Source organism: Amborella trichopoda, chromosome 6 (assembly GCF_054954075.1).
Source record: "Amborella trichopoda isolate Santa Cruz 75 chromosome 6, AtrichopodaSantaCruz75HAP2 v2.0, whole genome shotgun sequence".
Lineage (NCBI taxonomy): Eukaryota > Viridiplantae > Streptophyta > Magnoliopsida > Amborellales > Amborellaceae > Amborella > Amborella trichopoda.
The window spans coordinates 15,733,239-15,759,336 of NC_142341.1; the positions used below are offsets into that span (position 1 = coordinate 15,733,239).

Sequence of the window (26,098 nt, forward strand, 5' to 3'; positions counted from 1 at the left end):
GATTATGTGACCCTTGTGTGTGATGGTAGGCTTCTAGAGATGATGGTCAAAACCTCATCGTTGATCACATATAAATATGACTGCCATATCAACAAAATGAATCACCATTGAGGGTGAAGCATATACAAGTGCGAGAGATTACCCATATGCACCAGAAAGTTGTGGTTGCATCAAGTCTGTGTGACTTTGGACTCGTTTCTAGAGGAAAACCTACATTCCATATACTGGGATTGTGTCCACTTGCCTGGTAGCTGACTTTGGTAGCCTAATCATGAACCACTGCAGTGCTATATGGGTCATTGGAACTACTGGGGCAATTTGAGAAAACAAGTGTGGATTATAATCCATAGTAGAAGATGGATTGCGTCAGCGATATTATAATTTCTAAACCTAATTAGATCTGATTCCCATCAAAATTATTTATAATTAATTATTTTGATGTTAAATGATTTTGATATTGTTTATTTGAATTTTTATAAATCTCTGAATGTTTTATTTTTGTAAAATGTATTTATAACTTAGGCTCTGTTTGATAGGCCCACAACATTAAGAGATTTTATAATATTGCAAGATCTTGAAGTTTCCTAATTTGATTTGGTCAAATAGGTGTTTGATAACACCAAAATATATAATATTTGAATATCATCCCAAAAAAAAAAAAAAGTTGACTTGAATTTTAGAAAATTTGGAAAAACGCTAACTTGCGGGTTAGTGTTTCTCCGTCAAAATATTGATGTGGGAAGGTTACCTCTATCTCACGTCAAAAATTTAGCCTTCCTCCTCTTATGCTCCGTCAAAATATTGGCGAGGGAAGGTTACCTCTCTCTCACGTCAAAAATTTAGCCTCCCTCATCTTGTGGAAAATTTAGCTTTCCTCATCTGGTGGAAGGTGTGACGCCCCCATGTTGGTGCGGGAAGGTTTAAAAATTTATCCTCCCTCTTCTAGTGGAAGATGGGACGCACCCATGGTGGAAGCATGATACTTCTATTTAACAGGATTCTTTCTCTCTATCTTTAAACCTTTTTTCTATTGTTTCTATATTTTATTATATTATGGATATACATCGTCGCTACCTCATCCAAGAACGATTCAACAACTCAAGACTTAGTCTCCTTCTTTATTACTGTAACCACATGGTCTTCCTTATCATTAGGAATTAGTTTCTATTAATGTTATTATTCTTGTGTATATATTCTGTACACAAACCATTATTGAATACAAATATACGAAGCAACTCTTCAATCATTGATTTATTTGTTAACATGGTATTAGAGCAGAACAAAATCACTCCAACAAATGGGACACCACCAACTAACAGTAGCTCTCCTATCACAGACACATCATCTTACTTTTATCTGCATCCATCTAACAATCCAGGTAACATTCTCATCTCACAACCTCTTGCTAGCACTTGGAAATGTGGCATGAAAGTGGCTCTTCGAGCCAAAAATAAACTATGTTTCGTTGACGGTACCCTTTCCAAACCATCTGCTTTCATCTCTAAAGTTAGAGCATGGGATAGAAGCAATCTCATGATTGTACAATGGTCTTATGTGAGACCTTACTGGTAGTGTGGTCTATGCACAGGCTGCACATGATCTTTGGTTGGACCTTGAGGACCGTTTTTTTCAAAGAAAAGGACTACAGATTTATGAAATCAAGAGTTTGATTGCTACCTTACAACAAGAACGTCTAATTGCAGCTACATATTTTTCCTCTCTCAAAGTCTTATGGGATGAGCTAAGCTCATATTCTTAAGTATCCAACTGCACATGTGGTTCTTTCAAGGAGTTACAAGAGCACCAGCAACCTGAAAGAGTTTATCAGTTTCTCATGGGCTCAAATGAATCATTTTGGACCATTAGAACTTATATTCTAGTTATGGAACCTCTACCCAACATAGGGAAGTTCTACTTTCTTGTTCTTCTAGAAGAAAAACACAAAGGCTTACAGATAAGCCAGTCAACTCCTTCAAACACAGTTACTCTTGTTATCAACGGACTTAATAGCGGACAGATTCAAGGCAAAGGACCTACTCGATCAAAAGGGAGGCCTTATTGTGATCACTGCAAAATGTTTGGTCACACCAGAGGTACCTGCTACGAGATTCATGGCTACCCCAAGGTCATCCAAAACGTTTTTCCAATGGGCAATATAACCATCAACAAAAGGGAAAAGGTCATACTTACAACGTGAGTTCTCACCCTGCTTCCAACTCTTTCCAAGAGGCTTCACAACATGGAGGAACGTCATCTCTTTCACCTCTCACCACGAGCCAATATCAATAGCTTCTTTCCATACTCAACATTGATTTTCAGCCTTCCAATGCAAATTTTGCAGGTATAAACTCTTGTCTTTCTATCTCTCAACAATGTCATACTTCATGGGTCATAGATTTAGGTGCATCTCATCATTTCATACCTCCTGTCATCTTTAATGTCACCCACTACTCACCATTAAAATAAACTAGTTTGTTTACCAGATGGCAGTAGCACAGAGGTTACACATGTCTGTAAAAGTATTATATCCTTTTCTATTATACTTAAAGATGTTCTTCATGTACCCAATTTCTCCTTTAATCTTCTATCTGTTAGTAAACTTACTAACTCTTTTAATTGTGTCAATACTTTCTTTCTCAACTTCTATGTTTTTCAGTACTTGACCACGAAGAGGTAGATTGGAGTGGGGAAAAATGTGTGATGGATTGTGTCATTTTCCAAACCAACCTGTTGTTGTTGCTGTAACTAAATCATCCACTGCTTCTTCATAAATCTGGTATAAAAAACTCGACCACCCTTCTAAAAATAGGTTGTCCAGTTTACCAAGTTATCTGCCCAACATGTTCCTTGTATTTTTCACCATGCCTTTGAGGGTCATCTATTGTGGCTTGGGCTTTGAGAGAAATGGGTCTATGCGATCATGACCTGCAATACTGGCCCTCCTAGATAAGCCATAAACAATTTCCTCAACGTCCGGTGCCTCTGGATACATATTGCTAGCAACCCCTCCATACATATTCGAGTTGGGCCCATCATCATGCTCGAGTTGAGCCCGCCATACATGCTCGAACTAAGCCCGCCATGCATGCTCGAGCTAAGCCCACCATACATGCTTGGGTTGAGCCCATCATGCATGCCCATGCCATAACCACCAGGAATTTCGAACCCCCTTTCCCTCTGGTATGTTTCGTACAAGCACATTCTTGTGACCATCTCCAAGTCATGATTATATTGCTCTTCTGGATCCATCCCGCTCGATGGCGTATATAAGCCAGCTATCTCCTTATTTATCTTATACTTTGCGACGTTTTTTACCCTTGATTGCCTTGAGAATGATCGTCATATGCTTTCTTACATTGCTAGGGATACTATTGCATGCAAAAACATCTCCCTTAACCCCTACCAAGTATTGCTTGAACCTATATACCATACGACTAATCACTTTTTTACAGTAATTACAAATAATTTTTATCTTTTTTGTTGGGATCAAGTCTAACCCCATGTTGTCATGCAGGGTCTTCCCTAGAATTTGTCATGTAAAAATGAACCTGACAATTCAACATGAAAAATAATCACCATATGTAGTGATAATGTGTAAGGGTAGGTCATGAAATTATCTTTATTGTTTATGCATAATACTTCTACTGACAAAAATATTTTATTTATGCAACATTATAGATCAAAATAGTATGTATCATTCATAATTCCACTACATGTAGACTCGCCAGATATCTTCATCTTGGCGATAAAATTAAAAAATACAAGTTTTAATGCATGATAATTATACATTCATGACATACAATTATTAAAAAATTAAAAAATACAAGTTTTTATTGCATGATAAAAATATATTTGATGTATGATAAAATACATTCATGATATAGAATTGGACCATTTGATTATAATTACAAGAAAATAGAAAAGAAAACTTATTCTTATATTGAGAGAAATAAGAACATACATACATTTGATGCATTAAGAAAATTTAATTATGATTATAATTATAAGAAAATAGAAAAAAATCTATTCTTATACTGAGAGAAATAAGTACATGAATTTGATATATCAAGGAAATTAATTATGTACCTAGATTCAAGAAAATTCATACACAGAGCATTTTCAACAAGGAAATCTATTTTTACATAAAGCATTTTCAACAAGGAAATCTATTTTTACACAGAGCATTTTCAACAAGGAAATCTATTTTTACACAGAGCATTTTCAATAAGGAAATTCATATAAAAAAAATACCAAACGATAAATCATGATACTAATAAATATACGCATTGAAATAATAGGGATCATAATAAATACCTCAATTCGATCTTAATTGACTTATATTGATTGAAATTTTCTATTCGAAATTTAGAGTTCTTCGGGTACACGTGATCAGTCATGATGTTTTCAAAAATTGATGAACAAAACTTTGTTAATATAGTAAATAATTCATACAATAATTTGAAGAACATCATGAGCTTAAAAACACCTCTAATATCATCTAAAATGGTGCCCAATTTTTGTTGAAATCAATACTTCGGCGGATAAAATTTTTTAGAAAATTTTGCCGGAGCTTAATTTCTTAAAAAACGGAGCAAAATAGACGCTTAATCCCAAAATATAACTACAATACTCTGAATAACACTTTAAACTTCAAAACCCCTCTGATTTTGATTACAAAAACTGGATATTTCGCCTAAAATAAATCAAATGGCGTAAATTATATGAAAATTAGGGTTTTCAATGAATAAGTCACAATTTCTTCATAAATTAATGAACAAAAATTTGTTAATAACATGACATGAAGAAAATCATGAGCTTTAAAAACCTTAGATATCAAGCAATATGATGCCCACTTTCAGCAGAAATCATCACTTTGGCGGATCGTACTCAGAAATATGGTCGGAGCTTGATTTTTTCACAAGTCGAGCAAAATAATTGTTGAATCAGAAAAAATACGACTATAATCCTCTTAATAACACTTTAAACTTCAAACCCCTCTTATTTTGATTACAAAAACTAGTTATTTCGCCTAAAATTAATCAAATGGCGGAAATTATATGAAAATTAGGGTTCTTCATGACTCAGTCACAATTTCTTCATAAATTGATGAACAAAAATTTGTTAATAACAAAAATAACTTACACAATGAACTGAAGAATATCAAGAGCTTCAAAAACCCTCAAATATTATGCTATCTGATACCCAATTTCAGCATAAATCTTTACTTTGGCGGATCGTACTCAAAAACATTGTTGAAGCTCGATTTCTTAAAAAATAGAACAAAATAATTATTGAATAAGAAAAAATACGACTATAATCCTCTCAATAACACTTTGAACTTAAAAACCCTCTGATTTTGATCCAAAAAACTCTCTAATTCTCCTATAACTCATCAAAAGGAAGAAATTTTTAGAACTCAGCCTTTTTTTTCAAAACTGTGAATCCAATCTACTATTTTATAAAGCCGGGTGCTACTGATGCTGATGCTCGTTCAACCGTGCTTTTTTTGAAAAAAACTGTGAAGCAAAACTCCATCTTTGTCTTTTGCTATAACAAGTGCTGCTTCTATAGGTGTTGCTTCTAGTTTGACTGGAGAAACTGTAACCGGAGCTGCTAGTGGTGGATAAGCTTGCTATGGTAGTGGTGGGGGAGCTGACTAAGCGACTAGTTCTGACTCTGCAAAGCCTGTCATGGCTCAATAATACAACAAAAAGTAAAAATCAAGTGAATTTTTCACTGTTCATGCAAGGAATTGGTGAGACTCGCTCCAAAAACCAGTGACTCAGCGATTTTTTTGTCGAACTAAGACGAATCCCTTTTTTTGCTGAATCGATGATTCCCAATCCGGATCGCCCGCTTCCGAATCATATCGCCTATTTGTTTATCACTGCTCACACCATATTCACGAGCCGTGATGTTATTTTTTGAGAAAAAAGTATTTCCTTTCAAAAACACAGCATCTGACTCACATCCTTCTCATGTTGTTTTACCCAATCCCGTGCAAGAATTGGATACCCATACTGACTATGTTGTTTCAAACAACCAACCAACGTCCTCCATCAATCCTCTACTGAAGGAGATAACCATTTAAATTATGAAAACAACAAGTCACAACTTGTCACTCATGATGCCTCAGTGCCCCATATTCCCCTTCGTCAATCTACTCGTCCACATGTTCCATCAGCATGGCTTCAAGACTATGTCTGCTCTATTGCAAATTGCAATCCATCACAGTAAGAATCCATCTCCATCACACCATCTTCAATTAAGCCTTATCCAATTGAACCTTTTTTCATATGTCCAAAATTTTCGCCAACTTACAAAGCTTTTGTCTCCACCATCTGTTCGAAAGAAGAACCCAAAACTTTCTCTCAAGTTGTTAAAGATCCTCTTTGGCTTGAACCTATGACGGCAAAAATTAAGGCCCTTGAATTAAGCAAGACTTGGACCATAGAGCCACTGCCCCAAGGAAAACATCATATTGGATGTAAGTAGATATTCAAAATCAAATACAAAGTCGATGGAACCATAGAGTGTTATAAGGCTCGTTTGGTTACAAAGGGGTACATCCAAACAGAGGGATTGGACTACCATGAAACCTTTGCCCCCGTCACTAAGTTGATTACTGTGAGATGCTTACTCGTTGTTGCAGCCTCTCACAATTGAAATCTTTATGTAAATAACGCCTTTTTACATGGCGATTTACATGAAGAGGTATATATGAGAATTCCACCAGGGTTTGCTCAAGAAGGGGAGAACAAAGTCTGTAGACTTCACAATTCTCTTTGTGGGCTAAAACAAGCCTCAAGGAACTGGTTTCAAAAATTTTCAAATACTCGTATTGTCACTGGCTTCAAGCAATCGCCTGCGGAGTATTCCTTGTTCACCCACAAGTCTGGAGATCTCATCACCCTTGTATTAGTGTATGTTGATGATATCATCATCACCGGGAACAATGAGTTTCAAATTCACTGACTAAAACATTTTCTTCAACAACGATTTAACATCAAACACTTGGGAAAGTTGAAATATTTTCTTAGGATAGAATCGGCAAGGTCACCTCAAGGAATTTTGCTCACTCAATAAAAGTACACTCTTGATATCATCAAAGAAATCGGTTTTTTGGGAGTCAAACCCATATATCTCCCTATGGAGCACAGTTTGAAACTCTCTCCTGAAGATGGACAATTACTTGATAACCCAGAATCATATAGAAGACTTGTTGGGCGACTGATCTACCTCACCATAACATGCCCAGACATCAATTTTGTTGTCTACATTCTCAATCAATACATGCACCAACCAAGATAGTTACACCTTGCCGCTGCCCATGGTGTTCTTCTATACCTTAAGGATCAATTTTGTTGTCCACATTCTCAATCAATACATGCACCAACCAAGATAGCCACACCTTGTCGCTGCCCATCGTGTTCTTCTATACCTTAAGGGATCACCATGTTAAGGGGTCATTTTATGAGCAAACTATTTACTTCAAATTTCTTCCTACTGCGACTCTGATTGGGCTAGTTGTCCCACTACAAGGCAGTCCACTACATAGTACATCGCATACCTTGGAACCAGCCCACTATCATGGCGAACGAAGAAACAAACAACAGTCCCTAGTTCTTTAGCAAAAGCCGAATACTATTTAATGGCGACCACTGCTTGTGACTAACATAACTAAAGACTTTATTTTCAGATTTGGGGGTTCTTCATTTGACAATCAATACGTCTTTATTGTCACAACCAGGCTACCCTCCACATTGCAATGAATCTTGTGTTTCATAAAAGAACGAAATATAGTTATACCATTTCATCCCAAAAAAAATTTTAACCCTTTTTTTCGCTTTCCACCCATTAAAGAAGTTTTTAGGTTGAAATGGTATAAAAAGATTTGTTGGGGCTACTTTTTATGATCAAAAGTCAATAAAAGAAATAGATAAAAGATGAGGGGGTATGGTGAAATCTTTAAGGGTTTTTTTATGCCACTTGAAAGAAAAACAGAAAAAGGGTCTACCATGAAATAATACGAGATATTGGTGGCCATTTTTTCATCGATTTAATACATTCGTTATTGTAGTCAATAAACTATTATATACTTTATCCATGATAATTCTATGATTTTTCTTTTGTGTGATGCAAATTTAATGGTTAAAATAAATTCATACAAGGAAAGAACATTTCAATATTCGCATATTGATGAAAAAAAATAAAAGTTAATAATGTAGGATCTCATTTCTTATTGGATTCCTAAAAAACAACATTTATAATGATTTTTAATAATTGTTTTGAATTTTTTTATTGCTACCGATTCCCAATTCGAACCCCCAATTCACTTATCCGGATGGGTTTTTAAAGTGCTCGATCCGAAACACCGACCGGTTTTTAAAGCACTGCTAGGTGCGATACACATGTGGATGTCATATAACACTTGCATCAGGTTGAAGCTATATTGACTTGACGGGTTTTTTATCATAACAAGAAGAGTAAAAGCTTTTATTTCACGGCCAAGTGGAAGGCCTTATGAAAAGAAGCAAGCTCAGAAAAGATGCAACCATGTGGAAGTACGAGGGTCGGGTCAATGATAAGTCTAGCCCAATACTTCTTAGCAACGCCCCCAAAAAGAATGTCGAGGAGCTCTTCGCCGGAGATGCTTGACAGACCCCAACTTGGTGCTTGTGTGCTGGTCGAGGACTCTGTGTGTAGACCTTCCTTAGCGTAGCCAACAAACAAGGAAATGACCCACAATCAATCCTTACACTCTAAAACGACCTATGGGCTTCTATTACTCCATGGCATTTCATTTAATTTTTCACTCTGCAATCCAACCTTTTAGGCCTAGAAACTCAGCCCTGATCGAACTTCGATGGGAGGCAAAGCTGATGTGGCGCACGACACGTCAGGCTTGGCCCAAACAGCCACAGATGCTGCCAGAATTTTTTTTCTTTTTGGGGTAGATCAGTCAGAGATTATAGGCCTCTGCGTCTGTTTTGGAAAGAGCTAATATTTTGAAAGTATCAGTTAGAATGGAGGTAAGTGACCTTCAACTAAGGCTCTTCAATGACCTTCAACAGGTGGTACTACCACCACGACCCCACCCCATTCTCAATATAAATATCAATTAAAATGACCACAAACCATGTAGGAGTAATGCCTCCTTTCCATGTGGCCCACCAATTCAACATTCAAATTTATGTTAAAGTTTAGAGACATGGTGTTGTGCGTGTGAAGCAGAGCAGACCATCATCCTTCGTAATCCTTTGTAAACTCCAAGGTAGCCATACTTTGGAGCCAAAGCACGGCTAGACCAGTGATGGAAGTGGCCCGCTCCACCAGACATATGCTGCCCGATTTAATCAATCACCTCAAAAATACAACGCAATTGTGGTCAGTTACATGAGGCTTGAAGCCGCTTGAGCATACACCAAAAAACATACATGATATGCCCATCAGTCTTTGTAGAGAAAATGATCTCCAGTTTTGTTTTAAGTTGGATTCATCACAATACTGGACAATTAAAAGCAGCACTTCATATGAAAATTGTGCATTTGTAAGGAAGGGGGGAGATAGAAAGCAGTTCCTCCAACTCTAATGAGAAATATTAGTGCTGAGGGGAAAATATAATACAAGGTTCCAACGAGAATCAAGTGTGCAAAAAGCTTCATCATTTACTGTACAATGATGGAGAAAGAGAGTCAGCCAGTGCAGTTAGAATGGGATCATGAACTCCCATAAATATTCTCTACGCAGTTTACCTGTGTTAACGAACTAAGCCATTTACATCTAACTTAACCTAACCAGATAATCACTTCAGTGATTCTCCTCTAACCTATAGATTGGATCAACATAGGCTTCCACATTATAAAGGAACAAACCGAACGCAACTGCCTCCAAAACCAACCTCTTCAAACTCGAAATTGAAATCAAAAGCACTTCATCCTGCTCCTCTCCCATACCCTCCTCTCCTTCCTCCTCACATTCCCCAAACAGTGCCCAACTGTGCTTCTCTACCAAATTTACCGCTTCCTTCGACCTCAGAGCCGCACATCTCTGGAAGGTCTCCGCATTAAACCCAGTAATATATCTCTTCAAGGAATCAAGCTCATCAATTGTTTTACTTGAATAGGTATCTCCACAACAAGTCTCTTGCTCTTCCGTAACTCCAAGAGGAATCAAAGTCTCAGGTGTGAGATGCCAGCATCCACTATCAGGCAGAGTGATACCTTGGAAAAGAGGGTGATCAGATCTGACATGGAGGCTTTTCTCCAAGTGATACCTTCGACAAGCAGATTCTAAGAAGTAGCCATACATTACCGAAGATGCATAGAGTTTCCCAAGTTGAAGCCTTCCAATAAGGGTCATCACACAGCTATTCAAAGTGTAGGATGAGTCACTACGTCGGCCAAGGATCTTGTTTAAGTGATCTTTGACCATAATCCGAGCCTCCCAGTCATGGATGGCCTCAAGCTCGCTGTCATGGCATGACCAAGTGTCTGCTTTCCCATTTTTGATGCACTTTGACAGTCTCGGCACCATGGGGACGTTTATCTCTGAGAACTTGTGAACGATCAACATGTACATCACTTCTTCAATTGCTACTTGACATTCCTTCTCTCTCAGTTCGGCAACTCTCCTGATATAATAATACAATGAAACTGATTTAGCAATGATGGCTCGAACAAACTCATATGGTAAACTACCGAAAGTAGATCTATTATATTCAGCTCAACATCTCAAAAACTATTACTAGTGGTAAACACAACTGCAAACCAGCCTCAATGAACTTGAAGGACTCAATGTAGATTCATGCATAATTTGATCTCTATTTGCCATCATGAAATAGAGATTATTACATAATGCTTTTTCTTTTTGGAAGGTAACCAGGTTGAATCTTGCTGGCACATCTAAAGAAAAACCTTTTCCTCTTTATGTAATCATCAGTAGCGTAAGCTGAAACATTAAAGGTAAGGTCCAGGGGACTTGTGAATTTACCCTAGCAAGGACTACCTTTATCATGTTCTACCTATGGATGTTCTAATGAATGAAGGAGATTAACAAAACATATTCAAATAATTAAGATGAACATTATACAATGAACTTATATCAATATTTTATAATATCATTAGTTGCAATGTCAAATAGCAAATAAGGGAAAGCTTTCTATGTTCCCCCTACAACATAGAAGTTCTATCCTCCCCCTTATCCAACCGTCCATTTTTTGAATGGAGGGCTAAGATTGCCCCAATCACAATGTCCCGTCTCTACACTATTTTATTTTTAATTTTTTTTATAAACTGTTTTGACACTAAAGTTTGGACTTCCAATCCTCATTTAAACTTGCACTAACGAAAAATATAAAAAAAATATTTTCAATAAAATAAAATGACCAAAATACCCTTGAAAATTTGAAGGGGTATTTTGATCATTATGTTTTATCGAAAAATTATTGTTAATATTTTTTATAGGTGGGCCCCAATGAGAAGATGGCACTTACCAAATTTCATATTCAGAAAAAATGTATTAAAAAAACTAAAAATAAAATACTTTGAGACATCGGATCTAAAATCAAACAGTGAGTGGCTCTCTTGATAAAAAATGGATGGCTGAATGGTAGGGGGAAGATAGAACTTCTATGTTGTAGGGGGAACACAAAAAGCTTTCCCAGCAAATAATGCTCAATGACATATCATTGACTGTATGTTTATTCTTTACATTTAGAGAAATTTGAGATGAGCATGACCTATATTTGAGAACATTTTAGGGAAGCTTGACATGTAGTAATCCAAGAAATGAGGACAATGGCTCATTTGGTTTGCCCAAAAGTAATAACAGGGGAACATTTGATTTACTCTTATCTAGAACCATGTCATCAAAAGTCCAAGAGAGAAGGACACCTTGGCCAGGTGCCTAGGAGAAGCAAGCCCCAAGCACTTGACTAGGGTCCTGCCAGATAAGAAAACCTAGGGGAATGGATAGGCATGAGTAATCATGTATAGTCATTTGCCTCTACCTTTCATTGTCTAGGCTCTAGGAACCCACCTAACTGGTTAGCCACAATCTTTAGAGTTTAGAACCATGGGACCCTTGGTTGGGGTTAGTTTGACCATTTTTGTTTTAAATTTTTTTTTTTTTTTTTTTTTTTATTCCTGTCGATTAGAAAATAATTGAGGCCTTTAAAACACTAGTTAGGTATAGGAATTAGGAAGCAATGTATTATCTCGAAAGAAAGTGTGCCTTTCTTCCCGAGACCAGCTTGAGCATTGAAATAAAGTTAAAGAAGCCTTGTGACTTATAGAGAGCCAAGTTTACATGTTATGTAATGCAGTTCATCTTTGTTGTGTGTTACCCCGTGAAGGGATCTAGATTCACGTCTGGTGTATAATCAAAGAATAAGTCACCAATTCCAGCACAAGAACTTTCATGGGTACTTAAAAGATATCACAGAATTCAAGATCCATGAACTTCTCCAAATTTTGTGATAATCTATAATAGTTACCCAAACAAGAACCTTAGAGTTGATAATAAAAATACAACCAGACACATATATTTGAGGCATGCGTAGACTCAAGAGTTTGAAAAAAAAATAGCAAATAATGATACAAAAATGCAAAACTCATTCAATGAATATTCAATCCAAAGGGGGGGTACTTCTTCAGAGAAAAGGATATTCAGATGACAAAGTCAAGATTTACAATAAGTGAGTTTCACCCAAATAGTCAGAAAGCCATGTGACTTATTGGATTGAGCAAGGTTATATTCAATCCACTGCTTTTTTACATAAATCACCCATTGAAAAGGAGCAGAGAATTCACTCTACCTAAACTTTTTTCCTGATGGATCAGGACACCAACACATTCCAAGGAAAGGCAACTCTCATTAGGTAAGGCATCAAAACATAGATAGCGAGATATCACTGGTAAATACAATAAAATAGAATTTGAGAAATTATATAAATTGCACGCTCAAAAATCCCCATGGCTGAGCAATGCTCAATTAAATTAGATAGTTCACATGTTTCCAAGCAAAAGAAAGCAGTAACCCAAAACCATACCCATAAAAAAAAGTTTAAAATTTTTTTTTTTTAAAATTTGCATTCCATCGCAAATCATACTGTAGAAATCATCTCTTTTGGGTAAGTAATACTTCAGGAAACCAATCAAGAAAACCCCTGACCCAATAACCGTCTCCATCGATACCACTATCAAAGCCAGTGTTTGAAACCACTACTCGGGGCAAGTACTTGGCCCATGCCCGATCCGAGTACTCAGCCCGACAGTAGCAGCAAGAAAAAGGTTAAAAAAATTGTAAAAAATACAAACAAATCCAAGAAAAAGGAAATGTACGTTTCAAGTAAGATTAAGCAAAACTCATCAAAATGAGGTTAAAAAAGAAGTAAATACTAGATTTAAAAAAAAAAATCTGAACTTGTGGGGGTAGTTTCAAAATAATCCAAAAAAGATGGGAAAAACGTAAAAATAAGTATTTATGGCCAAAACAGTTTTCAATGTTTGCCAAAATGATAGACAACATAACAAAGCTACATAAATAAATTCCTTATTTGTTGGGATTTTTTTATGATTTCTTTTGAATTTTTTTTAATATCCCCGAGTGTGACACCCAACTCGGGTAACTCGGGCTTGCAACCCTGACTCAACCCAGTAGCCAAACACCGATCAAGGCATCAATTGTTAATCCCACCTACTAACCCATCAATACTAGTTCCATAAACGGAATAAAGGATCCCCGAACCACAAATCATAAAATTTTGAAGGACAAACCTGTGAAGGAGGGATTCTTCATTGCCCACACATAGTTCTTGCCTTGCAATGGCTCCAGCTCTATCAGCAGATAACTTCTCAATTTGTTCAGACACCGCACCATTAAAAAGGTGGCGATGATACTGCAGAATATGGCTCAAGAGCTTGCCTTCTTCTGATTGTGGTTCCATTGGTGAAAACACTTTTCTTGTATGGCATTTACCAGATCCTGCACTGGCAACCGGACCCAATCGAGCCTTTCCATTCTTGTTTTTTGTGTCAACCCCAAAAGGCCCAACATTATTGAACTTAACAGATCCCTGTATAAAACGAAAAAAAAGAAAAAGAAAACGAAAAAGAGAACGAAGTTCAAAACTGAATTAGTTAATGAATTGAAAGAAGAAAACAAGCTATTTCCAAAGAAATAAGGGGACCTAATTCGATTGCTACCAGTGAACATCCTTAATCAAGGGTCCCATTATTTTAAAATTTCATATACTAACTATCTTGGAAAATATCCCTGGAAAAAAAAGTTTTGAAAACAAGATCCATAATTAACGAAATAATTCAAAATTTGTGTTCTTCACAGATCAAAATTAGAGGGCATTGGTTTCTTGGATCATGCAGAAAGTAGCAGAATTGCTCTAAATATATATTTTGTTATAGAATTTTTCTAAGAAGAAACCCATCCAAAATAAACAACCCATCTAATATGTAATTACCAGAGAAAGAAATACCAACCCTACAATTTACCGTGATTCATAACTCCTAGAGAGAGAACCAGTCAAGTTATTTGTATTCCTTGAGAGAGGAAGGAACTAACCCGAAAATTCGCCTCAAAACTCCTGACCGTAACAGATTTGGAGGCCAATTCCGCCTGGAAGCTGGAACACCGCCCTGCAGACCTAACGCCCATAGCCAATTTATCATTGCCCAAAAAAACAGAGGAATTTGAATAGCAACTGTAACACTCCATGGAAAAACAAAAACCTTCAAAACCCTAGATGGGTCTAAGAGTGAAAAAAGATTTCAGTCGTGAGAGAGAGAAGAGGGGAAAAGAAAGAGCAGGTGGTCTAAGACCAGTGAAATTCTTGGATCGAAGAAGCGATGGGCGTTGAGGAAAGACAGAGTCGATGCCACAAGATTTTGACATGGGGAAAAAGCAAACGCATATATAACTGCTAGTTTTAGAGAGAGAGAGAGAAATTGAAGCTTTAGTGAGAGAAAAACAAGACTGCAGAGAGAGAAAAAGCGTGACGGTGCCTCGCGTTGGGAAGGGTTGAAATTGAAGATGTAGTGAGAGAAAAACAAGATTGCAGAGAGAGAAAAAGCGCGACGTTGCCTCGCGTGGGGAAGGGTTGAGTAAGGAAGGGATAGAGATGCCAGCTCAAAAACTGGATCTCTCGCATTTTATGGGCTTCGCCCTAGGATTTTAAAGAGAGAGAGAGATTTTGATGACGATAACGGCCCAGAGTTTTGGAATGATTGACAAAATGTCTAAGGGTATTTAAGTCATTTTCTATCTCATGAATTATCAGCCGCCGCCACTACAGTGATATGTGCCCCCCTGCAGTCATATGTGGCTCATGACAATTCCCAGCCGACATGGATTGCTCTTATTCTCCTCTAGTATTCGATTAAGATAAACACCACTGATCATGATAAAGGGTGCAGTTTGTATAAAGCCCATGCTTTAAACAATTAAATTAGAACCCACCTTCAAATAGTTTAGAGAAATATAATTTTAATACTCTAAATTTTTGTGGGAGCCTTAAATTATATTTTTATTTTTAGTTATAAAATTTAAAGCTTTAAAAACAGTGTAGATAGAGAATATCTATAAATATCTTGAAAATTGACGGTCCAAAAATACATTACAAGATGCATTATTTCCAAAACTTGAAATCTAATTTTTTTTTCATATCTGTATCTTGAAGTTAAGATCATCAATTTGATGATATTTAGGCATCAAAATAACTTCTTTTAGTGAAAGTTTTGAGGTAGGCTCTAATTTGATTGTTTAGAGCCTAGACTCTATATAAACTTTTGCCCTTAGGGTGACACCACCCTCCTCTTACCCTTTTGAATGTTCTCTTGAAATTATACGACTCCAAATTGAAAATATAAGAAAAGTCTTGGCAAGTTCCAGTAAGGGCCGTATTGGCAAGAGACTATATAGGTGTGAATATATAATAGTTGGAAAATAGTTTGATAGGGCTGTAGCCCGATTTAAAATAAGTACAGTTTCACGTCATAATTAATCGAATATTGCAATTCAAGTTTTGGAAAAAATTTACTTCAATTATCTCAACTTCAACATTATGGTTGTGAAAAAAAATTAGAATTTCAAACGCTAAAAATAATATACATTGTAACAAATTATCTAGACCTTCCATTTGACCTAAAAATAAGTGTTTACAACTATGTTATACCATTTTTTGAGTCGCACACTTTATTATCAGTGTTGGAAATTGATTTTAGAGCCATCGGGTTTTTCGTTGCCGAAAGCACTTTCTGGATGAGGGTTTATGATGAGGCTTTATTTTGTTTTCGTAAAGCCTATGCCTTATAAAAACTCTTGTTGGGTGAATGTGGCTATTAAAGGCCTTATGAGTGCTTGTAAAATAAAATGATATCGTGGATCATGAACTCAGTGGGAGTGTGGTCCCTCGTGGACCATATTAAGCAAATGATGTTTTCTAATACCGATCTGTGCTTGACAGTCTAGGCCAGTCGATTTGAAAAACCCCATACCCCATGTTACCTGGGTATAGAATATAAATCGATAAGGGTTCTAATAGGTCATCCATTGATGAAGTCGAAGTATACCCGGATGAGTGAGACGGGGGATTGTGTGACCCTTGTGTGTGATGGTAGCTTTTAAAGACGTGAGCCAAAGCCTCATCCATGTACCATCACACGGTATGCATATTGATAGACCGTTTTGAGAAAGAAAGTCACCTTTAGGGTAAAGCGTATGCATGTGCGAGGGATACCCCTATGCATTATAGGAGCTGTGGTTGCATCATATCAATATGACTTTAACCTGTCTCTAGGGGAGGACATGAAATCCACATACAGGGATTGCGACCCTTTGGCTCATCAATCAAACTTTGGTGACCTGCTAATGAGTCACTGCTTGGACCTTGGGTCATAGGAAACACTGGGTCGCCCTGATAAAGCAAGCATGGTCTATAGTCCAGTTGAATGTGGAGTGCCTCATGATTTAATTCCTAAACCGTATGGATTACTTTTCTATCAAATTAATTTAATTATGTTTGTTTTATGATAGAAATTATTTTAAATTATTATTTGAATTTTTATAAACCTCTGGATATTTTATTTATAAAGTTTGAGTTTATAAATATAAAAATATTGATTTTATAATGGTTTAAATGTTCAAATAATATTCTAAAATTATTTTTATTATTTTTTAAATATTTGAAATTTCATAGGGGCCTATTGTGCATATGGTCCCACTATGTTCTAGAAAGGTAGGGCCCATGAGGCTCTATCATGGGTGGCACGCTCCACCCTATGGATACTTTTAATTTTTTAGATATGGTCAATCTTGACTTATAGTCAAAGATTGTCTTGTGGTTGGATATATATTGACTATATATTCACTTGATATAATTTTGATAGATTTTGTGAAAGTATGACAAGGCTTGTGCTATTTTATAGTATGCACAATATTTTTATTGAATTTAATTTATTTAATTTTTATTGATGGAAAAATGGTTTAAGAAATGGGGATAAGGGTTTATGCACATTTCATAATGTTAATGACCCATCTATGAAATGGATGGCTCAGATCTCTCACCCCACAAGTCACCCAAGATCAATGGTTCATATTAAATCTCACAATAAGAGACAAGCCAATGAAAACCCTAAGAAACCCTAATCTTGTTCAATAGTCTATAAAAAAAGATTTACACCTAATTCACATCTTTCTCTCTCATATCTCATAAAGGGGCACGTCCCACTTAAAATTTCTATCTCTCTCTCTCTTAAGAAAAGTTTCTCTCTCTCTCTCTCTTAAGAAAAGTTTCTCTCTCATGAGAGCCCAAAAGGGGGCACGTCCCACTCTCTCATCTTTGAGAACTCTCTCTCTTCCATATTGTGAAAGAATCTAAGGGTTTAGGCTATGGAATTCTTCACTCTCCCATCTCTCAACTATAAATTTATGACTAAGTGTTTTAGGGTGTAGCAAAAAGATAATTCATCTATCTTAAACTAGGTTGTTAAGGGGATTCACCTAAGGGTTTGAGATTTGTGATAAAGGAGTTTATAGTTCCATTAGAGGGCTTGACTTAAACTTGTTTTCCCAGTTGAGATTAAAGATTGATCGTTACTCCCACGCCATCGGATGGTGGTAACTCAGTGTAGGGTGTAATAAGTGCGGTTGAGGTAATCTCCAACACTCCCTTTTTGTTTTTTCCAATATCTAATTATATTGTCTTTATATTCCCAAACATAAGCATTGTGGATATTATCTTTGTTTAAAGAAAATTAATTTAATGGCATCAAGGTTTTTAAGATATTGGATTTGCTAGTTTAATTTTCTTTGAAACAAGAGTTATTGTAATAAGACTACTTGTAAGTGATCTTTGCCAAAAGAAAAGAATATCGAGGTAATGATTATTTCTAGCCATTAGATATCAAATTTGATGGCTTGGTGTGGGTTGTAAAGTTTGAGAACTATATATTTATTTATTTATTTTAAATTTTGAGTCTAGTCAATAATATTCTTATAACCGCCCACAGACAAGGGTGTTTATAAACTCTTGTACCAAAAGAAAATTGTTAATTTTAAAGAATCATATATTTCCATTGAGTAGTGCAACATGATGCATATACAACTTGTAAAGAATAATCTCAAAATTATAGGGATTGAGATAATCCTAATTTTTAAACAACAAACTAACTAATATATATCAAAATCTACAATTGTGATATCAATCCAAATCTACAATTGTGATATCAATCCGAATCGCTAATACTCCCCCTCAAGTTGGGGCATGAAGATCCGTAACGCCCAACTTGCTTCGAAAAAATTGAAATTGCTAACAACTTAATGCTTTGGTGAGAATGTATACGACTTGATGCTTAGTAGAGACATAAAAGGTTTTAAGAATGCTCGAATGGATTTTTTCTTGGATAAAATGACAATCGAGTTCTATATGCTTAGTCCGTTCATGAAACACAGGGTTGGCAGCAATGCGGAGAGTAGCTTAGTTGTCGCAGTATAGGCACATTGGATGAAGGTGAGATATACCAAGGTCCTGAAGTAATACTTTGAGCCATACGAGTTCACATGTAGCTACAACCATGGCACGATACTCAGCTTTAGCCGAAGATCCTGATATTGTTGGTTGTTTCTTCGTCTGACAAGCACCAAGGGAAGTAAAATAACCAGTAGGCGATCACTGGGTCTAGGGGTTAGTGGCCCAATCTGAATCACAATGAGCTATTAACTGGAGCAAGGAATCGGTTGGTAAAAGAAATCCAAACGATGGCATGCCTTTGAGATATAGTGAGGTCGCCGAGGACTATGCATAAATTTACCAAGGACATGGACCGGATACATTAAATCGGGTCTTGTGATAGTGAGATAAATTAGTCGTCCCACTATACGTTGATACCGACTAGGATCATGAAGGGGTTGTCATTAGTGGCAGTGAACCGAAGGTGTTGTTCCATGGGAAAAGTAACTAGTTTTGCACCTATGAGTCCAGCTTCTACCAAGATATCAAGAACATTTTTTTTTTATTAATAAATATTCCCTTGGAACGGGCAACTTCTATGCCCAAAACAAAAATTTAATTCCTTGAAATAAAATTTGCAGTGAAGAAACTATTTTAAAAGCAAAATGAAGCGGTTGTTGTTACCAATGATGATGATATCATCAACAAAAACTCGGATAATAATAAAACTCTTACCAAGAGTGAAGGTATATACAACCACGGACTGAATAAAACCAACTGATGCAAAGTGGAAGAGAACTTATCAAAGCATTGCTGAGATACTTGCTTGAGCCTATAAAATGATTAGTTAAGTCGACAAACCCGAGTCTCCCACTGTCGAGCAAACCCTAGTGGAATCTACATGTAAACTTCCCCATGCAAATCGCCATGCAAAAAAGCATTGTGCATGTCGAGCTGATATACGGGCCATCCTCGGATACATGTAAGAGCAAGTACATACCGCACAATGTCAAGTTTTGCAACTGACGCAAATATCTTATGATAGTCGCCCTTCGACCTATGTATATCCATTGGCTACAAGGTAAGCTTTGTACTGTTTAACAGTTCCATCGGCTTTACATTTTATTTTGTATAACCACTTGCATCCAATGGGCTTCTTGCCAAGAAGCAAGGGCTGCAGTGTCCAAGTATTGTTTTGTTATGCATCAATCTCAGCTTCCATTGCCTTTTCCAAGGGGGAAACTTAACTGCCTGGGTAAAAGACTTCGGTTTTTCTTTAGAGGAGATAGCTTGGAGAAATCCAAAATATGGTAGCAAGAATTTGGCATATGAAACAAAATTGGAAATAGAATAACGACTACTTGTCGAAGAGCCTTGTGTCATGAGTGAAGTTGTCATGACTTCTGGATGGACCATAGAGCAAATGAAATCCCTATACCGTGTTAGTATGTTACAAACACGTGTGAATCATCTAGGTTCATCCAATGTCAGTTCTTCAGGTTCAGCAGGAGATGTGATATGAGCAGGATTAGGAACTGAGTCGGGTTCGAAGTTTAGAGAACCATTTTCTGGAATTGGTAAAGGTAGAACTGTGGTTACTTCTGGATCTTTTTGTGATAACTCGCGAAAAGGAATATGTCCTCTACAATGTTAATTTTAGAGAATCGTATCTTTCAATTGACTAGTGCAATATGATTCATATACAACTTGTGAACAATAATCCCAAGATTGTAGAGATTGAGATAATCTTAATTTTTAAAATGCACAACTAACTAACTAATATACATCCAAATCTACAGCTGTGAGATCAATCTAAATCTATAACTATGATATCAATCCAAAGCACTTAATATAAATGGTTAATTTATATACTTTTTCATATAGCTTATTGATGTTATTTTCAGAAAGTATGCACGAGAATATTTATCTTCTAGTACACCGTTTCTTATTATCACAAGTGCAGGCCAACTCTTTTTTGGTTGAAACGTAGATTCTCCCTTTAAAACCCTACCAAAACATTTGTCTTGAGCACATACCATATGCTTCCGTGGGATCAAATTGTACACTTACTCCCTCGGCTAGAGGTCATGTTGAGAAGGCTTTTTTAAATCTGATATTTTTAGGGCCACTTAAGAATCACTACATGATTAATTTTAAAAGACAATAGTTGAATTTTGAGTTTTCAAACACTTAGATCTCATCCTTTAAAAATTGAACGTTCTATGTTCAATCTTGAGATATTAATTTTTTTGAGTGAGTAGAAAGTGCAATTGGCATTTTTCTTTTTTATTGAGGTAAATATATAGATTGGAGATGTTGCATCCCCGATATTTGGGGTTATATAGTTTTTCCTCGATTGGATTTTACCCGAAGGAGTAAACGAACAATATACACCTGCATGAGTATAAAATCTTCTTAAAATGCAAACACTTATTGTGCAAATTTATTGCAAATTTATTTCTATCTTTAATTAATTAGGATTGTATACAATGAGACCATTTACCTTTGATACAATGAGGTCACAATTATTTACAATCATTGTTGGTGGCAATGGGTCGGGTCTGGCTGGACCCAGACCTAGACTCGAATGTATTTGGGTCAAGGTTTTGGAACCAGACCCGACCCGTCGGGTCCAAAAGTTGGACTCATATCCATACTCGTTGGGTCTCGGGTCTGGTTTGGTCCATTGCCACCCTCACTATGAGCTTCCTTTTTGTAGCCTACAATGGTGAACAACAAAGAACTGCTTTTTGAGGGGTGGGCGATTATAGAGAGAGAGAGAGAGATCTTGAGAGAGCTATATCTCCAAGAAACTGAGAGAGGGAAAATTACAGAGAGGGAGGATGGCGATCGGGTTTGGTCGTTTGAAGAACCAGAAGAAGACGAAAGATATTGAAATGATTTTAGGGTTGGGGCTTTGGCCTTTGGGTAAACTAAAAATTCGGGTTTGGGTACCTGTCGGGTCGAGCATAGCAGGACCCGTACCCGGACCCGAGACTATCTAGGTATCCTTTATTGGACCCGGACCCTACCCGCAGGTCCAAAACTTGGACCCATACTCGGATGGACCCGGTATCCAGGTCCATTGCCACCCCTCACAACCATCCGACTTGAAATTTGATAACTTAGGTGTGTCACAAAATTTGAAAAAAATTCTTTTGAAGTTTGAGATTGATCGATGGAATAAATGCAACCATCTAATTTCACATCCAATGGTTAAGATTAATTGTGACTTCCTTATACCAAAAATAAATGGTTTCATTGTATATTTTTCCTAGTTATAAATTCTAAAACTCCAAAATAATGCAGATCTTATATATTTATAAACACTTAAAAACCAATCTAGATAATTTAGTACACTACAAACTATTTTTAGAACTCCAAATTATTTTTTCATATCTCTAATTATCCTGGTCAAAATGATCAACTTGATGATTGTTTTGCGCCACATTTATCTCTAGGGTTTTGAGGTGTTGCTTTACTTTTTTATTGTGAAGCCCAACTTATTCTCTCTTCATCTTTCTTTAGTTTTACTTTTGTCTTATTTAAGTGTTTTATTTTTAAAAAACTATATAAAGAGACCATTTATTTTTAATACAAATAAGTTACAATAACTCTTGTCTGTCAAATTTCAAATCGATAGTACAGAGTGCGTCATTAATTAAACTCAAAGTTTAGAAAATATTTTATTGAATTTTGTGCACATCCTAAGCTATCCAATTTAACATCTAATGACCAACATCAATTGTAACATCCTTGCAACAAATATAAATGGTCTCATATAGTATGCATGGTCTAAATTTCTCAAGGAAATGGGAATGAAATTGAAGGTGCCCTCTCATGAAGACTAATACTACCTGATTGGTTCATAACAATCCTGTTTAATCGAAAAAAGACTCAAATTAATTATCTTTATTTATCCATAAAGCAGAATGTATTTTATCAGAAAAGTTGTTTCCATTATCAGGCTTTTTCCAAATTCTCTAGAAAACCATCTAAAACTAGTTTAACAATAAATGTTATATATCTTTAAGTAGTTTTAGATATCATGTAATATTTTGGATGGAGATAGTAGACTTCGGTGGGTTGGAAATGTGTGGTGCAGATCTAATATAACACTTGTTAGGAGGTGCGAGTTAGTTCTAGTGGAAGGCTCAAAAAATGCAAGGGGTATGTCCAAAAGAACATATTTGGAAGTCGCCAGAAATGATATGGGGATTTATGGCCTCACTTATGGTATGATTCTTAATAGAGCAGAATGGCGGACCGAGATTCGTGTAACCGGCACGAATTAGTTGAGAAAAGGATTTAATAATGATGATGCATTATTTTCGATAATTTTGTGCTTAAGACCCCATCTAAAGATTTAAATCATGCAAAAGAGGGATTTCAATGTTCTAGAAGAGTTTAAGCTTTTTTTAAATAACCAAAAAGAAGGGAAAAAAATGACAAAAAAAAGATGATCAATTGAATTCTTCTAAGCAAATTTCTATTTTCTTTATTTTGAAATTTGTTCACTTAATTTTAGCGAAAACATTTATTGCAAGGACAAAAACAAAGTTATTGGAGCACGATTTCAGACTTATGCAGTGTTTTGAAACTTACAGAGTCGGCTCAGAACTATAAGGGTATCAGTCTGGATCTAAGACCCCTTGTTTTGGCTTGTTCCTACTGGTTCTCATAGCTTTCTTTATTTTTTTAGTTCGAGATTGTAATATTATAAGATCATTTATTTTTGGTATAAGAAGGTCACAATTACGCCTAGCCATCAAATTTGAACTCAGATAGTTTGGAATACATCACAAATTTCAAAAAAAGAATTTTGAGATTTTGAGCATAGTCAATAGCACATCTCCATCCACCCGACTTTACATCCAACAATTGAGAATAATTGTTACATCCTTATATCAAAAGTAAATAGTCTTATTGTGTACTTTTTCTATTAGTTTAAGGTTCATCAAACTCTTTAAGAACCGACAAACACACTTAAAACATGTATTTCAAAATCAATGGGATGTATCGTTAACCCACATATCTATGTCAGATTGTTGGATCAGCGATCCGGTTTAAGTCTGAATCGGTCTGAAATGGCAATCTAAAACTATTAAAAAAATAAATCAAAATAAATACTATAAAACAGTTTATGGGGTACGGATTTAGAAAGTACCTAAAAACCCATTAGATAAACTTAAAATAAGAAAAAAAAATATAAAAATAGGTATTTTAGGGCAAACCAGGTCAAGACCCATAACATCGTAGAATCGATTTGATCTTGACCAATGCCAATATGAAGGCAACTCGAATAAAAAATCATCGGATTTTAAAATACCAAACCGTTAAATGACCTGTCACCTCTTAGACCAACTAGACCGGTTTTTAAAACACTCAATAGCTTCTCTTTGATTCGTTTGCTTTTTTTCCCAAAGCGTATGTCGGCAGTGGAACTCTACCCGGTTCCCCATATACGCTATTATAGATAACTTAAACCTCGTTATAAACCTAGTCTGACGTGTAAGAGGCGATCGTTTGGTCTGATCGGTCAACAAGAAAGGTGTATAAGGGAGCCCAGGCTCTAAACAATCAAAGTAAAGCGTATCTTATTGTAGTGTCGAAAAATGTAGTTTTAATATTCGATTTTTTTTGTGATAGCCTTAAAAATATATTTTCATGTGTAATTATAAAATTTAAACTTTCAAAAATAGTGTAAATCGAGCAGATTTATGAAAAATTGAAAATTCAAAAAATTGACAGTTCAAAAATGCATTATAAGATACACTATTTCCAAAACTTGAAATCCATTTTTTACTCATGTATAAGTATCTTGATATTGAGATGATCAATTTGAGGATATTTTAGCATCAAAACAATCTTTTCTAGTAAAATTTTTGTGGTGGGCTCTGATTTGATGGTTTAGAACCTCGGCTCTATATAAAATTTTTCCATGTAATGGAATGTAACTTCCTTGTAACAGGACGTCGAACCAATGAGCATGATCCTGCGGGAGTGTACTCCCTCTCTCGCATAAACACCTATTTGAAAAGATTAATTTAGTTTAAAATTTTTGGAACTACATAAGAATTACTAGATGAATATTTTCAATTTTGTTTTTTTTATGAATTTTGAGTTTGTGACGCTGAAATCTAGTTCATAAAAAATTTGATGGCTGCTATTTAATTTTGAGGCATTATTTATTGGGTGTGGTTTGTACAGAGCCGAGGCTCTAAACAATTAAAGTAGAGTGCACATTCAAATAGTATCGAGAAATGTGGTTTAAATACTGAAAATTTTTGCGATAGCGTTAAAACATATTTTTATATTTAATTATAAAATTTAAAGCTTAAAAAATAGTGTATATTGAGCAGATCTATGAAAACTTGAATCTAAAAATGCATTAAAAGATGCATTACTTTCAGAACTTGAAATTTATTTTTATTTTTTTCTCACGTCCATGCATCTTGATGTCGAGATGATCAATTTGAAAATATTTAGGCATCAAAAAAACCTCTTCTAGTGAAATATTTGAAGTGGGCTCTAATTTGATTTGTTTAAAGCCTTAAAATTTTTACTTATTTTTTTCTAGTACATAGAAAGTTTATTTCAAAAATCTTTTTTATTCAGATTAGTTTATAGCTTGTAGAGACCACATCCGCAAAATTTGAGATCTAAAAAGTATTCATAGCATGTATGATATCCAGAGGAAGTAAATGGATATTATACTCTCACGGGAGTAGAAATTCTTCTGGCCAAACCATTTCTTGTGCAACTTTCTTCCAAAAACAAAATGAAGAATCGATGAGAACTAAGACTTATTAATATACTACTACTACTTACAAATAAAAGTCAATCTCATGTAAAACCAGGATTCGTTTTTGATGAGTTTGGTGACTCACCTATACATGGGCAGCCGCTCTCCAAACTTAATCTTAAAGATGGATTTTAGATTTAAGTTTAAGTGGATCGATGATCTTGACTATGTGGATCATGACATGAAAAATAAACAAATTTAAAAAATAAAAAGGTATACTATTTGAAATAATTTTTACACTATTCATTTTGAATTTTCAGAGGGTCCTCCTTTTCCACCTTGCATCTTAACATTTTAAGGATGAGCGTTTGATGGAAGGGGATGCATGC

The 26,098-nt window shown here is 35.7% G+C and overlaps 1 protein-coding gene across 1 annotated transcript; it reads right to left on the reverse strand.

Moving 5' to 3' along the window:
* Positions 1-9,577: 9,577 nt before the first annotated feature.
* Positions 9,578-14,897, reverse strand: LOC18438261 (UV-B-induced protein At3g17800, chloroplastic). Its single transcript, XM_006848448.4, has 3 exons — positions 14,581-14,897; positions 13,779-14,077; positions 9,578-10,633 (listed from the first exon to the last, which is right to left on the reverse strand). Exons 1-3 carry the CDS (start codon positions 14,731-14,733, stop codon positions 9,811-9,813), a joined length of 1,275 nt encoding a protein of 424 aa, XP_006848511.1. The 5' UTR covers positions 14,734-14,897; the 3' UTR covers positions 9,578-9,810.
* Between the last annotated feature and the right edge of the window lie 11,201 nt (positions 14,898-26,098).

Excerpts from the sequence above, each read along its gene's own strand:
- LOC18438261 (XM_006848448.4), bottom strand. The coding sequence starts at position 14,733 with ATGGAGTGTTACAGTTGCTATTCAAATTCCTCTGTTTTTTTGGGCAAT. Across the intron at positions 14,078-14,580 it reads GTTTTGAGGCGAATTTTCGG|GGATCTGTTAAGTTCAATAA; the intron begins GTTAGTTCCTTC and ends CGTTTTATACAG. Across the intron at positions 10,634-13,778 it reads GAAGAATCCCTCCTTCACAG|GAGAGTTGCCGAACTGAGAG; the intron begins GTTTGTCCTTCA and ends TTATTATATCAG.